Source organism: Arachis stenosperma, chromosome 1 (assembly GCF_014773155.1).
Source record: "Arachis stenosperma cultivar V10309 chromosome 1, arast.V10309.gnm1.PFL2, whole genome shotgun sequence".
Lineage (NCBI taxonomy): Eukaryota > Viridiplantae > Streptophyta > Magnoliopsida > Fabales > Fabaceae > Arachis > Arachis stenosperma.
Window position 1 is genome coordinate 123,158,008 of NC_080377.1, and position 6,000 is coordinate 123,164,007.

Below are 6,000 nucleotides of genomic sequence, written 5' to 3' on the forward strand. Positions count from 1 at the left end.
TGACAATAAGGTTGTGCTCAGTGTCCCACCTAAAGTACAGCTGCAACAAAGAAACTTTAAAATTAGTTAAGCAAGATAAAAATATTAATTACTGTCCATTTCTGAAACCATCGCTCCCTGGTCTCATCGGAGATCTTTGTGTAGCTGAGCCAGGGATGGTCGTACACCAGCTTGATGACATTGATCATCTCCTGAGTACACACGTTGTTTGGCGCAAACCTAACAACCCACAATGAAGAATCAATCTAAATCCACTAGATAGGAATCAATTAGCAGGAATTTTCATCAATAAAATTAATCATAATCATTGAAACTTAAAAACACAAGTCAGCCAACCAAATCAACCTAAATCCACTAAATAGGAATCAATTTTCAGCAATAACCATAATCATTGAAACAAGAAACACTAAACAAGCAACTAAATCAACCTAAATCCACTGGACATGAATCAATTATCAGGAACTTTCAACAACAAAGTTAACCATAATCATTGAAACTTTTAAACACTAACTAGCATTCAATACTAAATCTGCTAAACTAGAATCAATTTCAAGCACTTTCAGCGATAACCATAAACAAAAAATACATGAGACTAAACTTGATACTTACCCCATGTTGCTATCAGGCCAAAACGTCCGACGCTAGAGGCGGTGTCGACTTGGATGCGGAATGCTGAGTAGTAGGAGGCGTCGTCATCGTCGTAGACGAAGGCACGTAGTTAGGATTAGGAACCATGATGAATGGATGGTCTGCTAAACTCGCAATCTGTGGCGTCACCGGGGTGGTCAGAGTAGAAGGAGAGGAACCAGAAGTCCCGGGGGTACCGGAAGAAACCCTCCCTCTACCCCGACCACAGCTATAACCACGACCAGCAGCTTGATCCGCAACACCTCTACATGTCAACATGTTTGTAAATATCAAATTATCAAACAATCTCAGCAACAATTTCTCAGCAAAACAGTCATCAACGCAACAATTAGACAATTTCAAACACTTTAACAATTTAAAACCTAATGTATATTGAATCTAACCTAATTTAATCAATCTAAATTCACAAAGATTAGAAAATTAAACTAAACTGACTTTGAAACTGATTGAAAATTAAAATTGAAATTCTAATTAAACCTAAACTAAATTAAGCTAAAATTAAACAAATCAAACTCCATAGGATAAAATGTATCAAACTTGCAAATATTAGGTAAGAAACCTCAAAACATTCAAAATTAAAAACGTCAGTCAAAATGAAAAAATAAATCAAATTCCATCAATGCAAATAGTCAAAACAAGAAGAGAACAAGCAATGATTTCAAGGGATTTGAAAGAAAAGTAATCTGTGCAACACAAATTGACAAAATTCAACATCAATGACACCACAAAAAAAAAGTCAGCAGCGTTGATCATAAATTTATTAGACAGCAATCTAATTAATTCAAAATAGCAAAACAATAAAATAGTAATTAACATAGTGAATGAGCACAATCAAACAATTAACCAAATAAACTCAGCAGCAATTTCTTCATTAATTCAATCAGCAAACTCAGAATAGTTCCAAATACTTTTAGCAATAATTCAGAACCTATAAATCTAAACTAAACTATCCTAACCACCTAAATCCACTAAAACAGAAAATTAAACTAACTAAACTAATTAAACCAATCTAATGATCTAAAACTAACTAATAGGATTTGGGAAAAAAACAGAATTCAAACAAAGAACCTTGAATACAGGTTGTAGAAAACAACGAAGAAGGAGGGAGGAATTCGACGACACCGGGTTGTTGCCGATGCTAGAGGTGGCGGTCGTGAGCCGCCAAAGCAAGGAGCTGGAGACTATGGGCTGAGAAGGGTAAAAGGAGAAGGAGGAAAGGACCGTGGTGGCGTTGAGAGGGAGGAGAAGAAGAAAGAGGTGACGGCGGTGGGGGTTGACGGCGACAGCGATGGTCTCGGCGGCGGCGGCTGGAACCTAAGAGATAGAAAGGGATGGTGGTGATGATGGTGATAATTGTGAGGGTTCGAATGAGGAGGAAGGGGTTCGTGATTTGAATTTATATCACTTTTACCATTGGAAAATTCTGACGGTCATCTATTGCGGGTCACCAAAGCATATCGTTTTTCTAAATTGAGTTACCGTCGGATTAATCCGATGGTAAACCCGGTGATAAAGAATGCGCCAATTTAATTTATTTTTTCTCCAAAAATTATTGGCAGATTTACCATCGGAAAACAGAATTCGCCAATAATAAAAAAATCTTACGAATTTGACATAGTTACCGCCAATAAATTCGACGATACTCAACCTTTTTCTTGTAGTATTTTTCACCTTTAGCACTTGTTTCACAAATCTATATTATTTTTCATTTTCTTAATCAATGTACAAAGGAGCATATATATGATTGGGTTATATAATTAAGTTCAATTAATCATATAAATAAATGTTAATATATTTTTCTATTAATTATTTTAATGATTCCAAAATTCTAAAAACTTATTTTGATTTAAATATTTTTTCAAACAGTCAAAATGTCAAAATTTATAACTATAGTTGAAAAAAATTTATATTTTAAAATATTATTAATATAAATATACAAATTTATTTTTAAATATAAAAAAATTACCCAATTGATTTTTTAATTTGCATCTTTACCATATTTGAATCGGTGCAAAATTCAGTAGATTTATTTATTGCTAAGTACTCATTTATCATTACTGCAATTAGAATAATAAAATATAATTAATTAAAATTGTTTTTCCTCCCTTTATTCATAGTTAAGAATATCAGATAAAAAAAATGGTCTGGTTAGACGCATCTTTATTATTTTAATGTTTTGGTCAACTCTACTGTATTATTTATAAAATAATATGTAATTTATTTTGTGTGATGTGTTATTTTTTAATTGGTTATTAAGTTAACTATAGTACGAAAAGATTTTAATAATCTTTTGGGGTTCATTAAAAGAAGCTTATTTGTTACTAACTCAATCAAAATTATTCTTTTTTGAAAATTAAAAACTGTTGCCTTTTTTTTGTTGGAAAAATAGATTTACGGAGTTCATTGGATTTGATTTAAGATTTTAAGTTATTAAAAAATAGGATAAAGTATATTTTTTGTCTCTAAAATTTGGTAAAAGTTTTAAAAATATCTCTAAGTTTTATTTTGTTTTAATTTTGTCCCAAAATTTTTTTATTTGTATTAAATAATATACTCTCGACGGCTAAATTTTCAAAAAATTTAAGACTAATCTAATAATAATGTATGAAAATTATACTTGATTTATTTGTATTAAGAGTTGTTTTTATGAAATTGTTGAATCAGTCTTAAATTTTTTGAAAAATTAGCCGTCAAAGGTATATTTGATACAAATAGAAAATTTTTGAGATAAAATTGAAACAAAATAAAATTTAGAAATATTTTTAAAACTTTTGTTAAATTTTAGGAACAAAAAATATGGTTGCAGATTAGACAGATAAATATTCACATAAAGTGTAATATGTTAAATAATAATAATAATAATAATATGATGATGATGATGGTGGTGATGGTGATGATGATGTCTGTCTCTTATAAATACCCTCCAGCCTCCACAAGTTTTGATGTTCACCACTTTATTGTTACGTGCTTAGGGAGATTTGCACTTCCATTTTACAGATACTAAAATTTAATCTCCCTTTATTAGGCATATATATATATATATATATTTGATCATTATCATATTGATAATATAGGGCAATTTACTAAAATAAACAAACTGGTTGAAATGTTTACCCAAATACATAAAATGGAATCCTCCTACGTGAATGTGCAAAACGAATTATATGTAATCCGTGGCAAGTTAGCACGGTTTAGGATTTACAGGTAAACCGTGGGAGGTTCCCACGGTTTAGGAAGAAGGCAAGGCATGCATAAACCGTGGTAGGTTACCACGGTTTATGAGAAAAAAGAGATGAATATAAACCTCTATGACCTACCACGGTTTATGTAGGAGGAGTGATGTGCATAATACCCTGAATGTTCCCACGGTTTACAATCACTGAAACTCTATATATATGTGAGTGATTCAACCTCCATAAGAGATCATTTTCACAATGGCAAGTGAGGGAGAGAGTTTTCTAGCCTTAGTGCATTGCTGTGGCAAAATTAAAAAAAGCAAAAGCGAGGGTGTGAAGTTCACTGATAGAGAACCACTGAGTGTTTTCATCAGTTCGTCAAGCTCCTTATCAGATTTGAAGAACAGCATCTTGCAGAAGCTTGGCGTGTTTGGTAGCAAGTGGGTGAAGAAACTATACTACAAGATCCCCATCGCAGTTGTCTCGACCGGTGTTAAGTATGATACCTTTGTGGTTAAGGCTGATGAAGATCTTAGGGTTTTGTTCCATTGCGTAAGGAGTTTTCCGGAGATCAGAATCCATGAGTTGTTCGCGAAGTTGGAGGTCGGTGTTGAAAGTTCTGGGGCATCCGCTCCAGTTCCTGGCTCGACTGCCGCCGGAGGTGCATCTAGTTCGATGCCTACCGTCAGACCGTATCATCCACCAATAGCATCCCCTTCATTCGCAGTGGATTTAGGCCGAAGAGAGGTTGTTGATTCTGTAACTTTGGAGAATGCACCAGTCGATGAGCCTCCTCACGATGTCGGCACTGGGGGTGGCCTGTTAACTTATATGGAAGGCTTTGGTGGACCCGATCGAGTAGAGAACGCAATGTGTGACGATGACTCTGAGCAGGAGCCTGTTGATATCGCAGGGGACAGCGACGATGACACAGGTGCAAATCCACATACGCAGCATATGCCTTCAAGTTTTGCCTCTCAACAGTACCCTCCACACTTCTCGACACTAAACTTGGATGCTCTGGATCAACAGGAGGACGGAGGTAACATAGTCGGGGGCTCTTCTACAGAATTTCAGATCGGGCAATCATTCCAAAACAAAGATGAAGCTGTGCTGAGTGTGAAGGACTATAGCATCCGGCGAGGTGTTGAGTACAGAGTCATCGAATCAGATCATCTGAAGTATCATGGAAAATGCAAGGAATTCGAGAAGGGTTGTACTTGGTTGATTCGAGTAGCCCTGCGTGCACGCAAGGGCACTTGGGAGGTTAGGAGGTACAACGGGCCACACACATGCTTGGCAACCTCTATTTCGAGTGATCACCGTCAGCTGGATTACCACGTTATCTGTGCGAGGATTCTTCCGTTGGTTAGGGCAGACGCTGCGGTTACGGTAAAGGTTTTGCAAGAAGCTACAGAAGCTGATTACGGGTTCCGGCCTAGCTACAGGAAGGTCTGGATAGCCAAGCAGAAGGCAGTGGCACAAATATATGGCGATTGGGAAGAGTCGTACGCGGACCTGCCACGTTGGATGTTAGGGGTCCAGTCAACAATGCCTGGAACAATCACGGTGTTGAAGACCTCTCCCGTTCGGCTTCGTGGTGAGATTGACGAGTCGACGGTGTACTTTCACCGACTTTTCTGGACATTTCCACCGTGCATTGAGGCATTCCGTCATTGCAAGCCCCTTGTCAGTATTGATGGTACCCACCTGTATGGTAAGTATGGAGGAACGCTGCTGTTGGCAATAGCGCAGGATGGGAACTCGAACATCCTGCCGATAGCATTTGCCCTTGTGGAGGGTGAGAATGCAGAGTCGTGGTCATTCTTCTTGTCCAACCTACGAGAGCATGTAACTCCTCAGGAGGGTATCCTTGTTATCTCCGACAGGCATAATGGAATCAAGGCAGCGCTTGAGGCACCGGAGAATGGCTGGCTCTCTCCCCGTGCTTTCTGAGCGTACTGTATTCGGCATGTGGCGGCCAATTTTGCCCTTACGTTCAAAGGTAAGGACTCAAGGAGGATGCTTGTGAATGCTGCCTACGCAAAGACTGAAGCAGAGTTCTATTACTGGTTTGACATCATGCGGACTGAGAATCCAGCAATGTGTGACTGGGCCAACCGGATGGAGTACGACAAATGGACCCAACATGAGGATAGTGGTCGACGGTTCGGGC

The 6,000-nt window shown here is 37.4% G+C and overlaps 1 protein-coding gene across 1 annotated transcript; it reads left to right on the forward strand.

Annotated features, from left to right (window-relative positions):
- Positions 1-4,082: 4,082 nt before the first annotated feature.
- On the forward strand, positions 4,083-5,780 carry LOC130933489 (uncharacterized). Its single transcript, XM_057863128.1, has one exon. It carries the CDS (start codon positions 4,083-4,085, stop codon positions 5,778-5,780), a length of 1,698 nt encoding a protein of 565 aa, XP_057719111.1.
- The last annotated feature ends 220 nt before the right edge of the window (positions 5,781-6,000 follow it).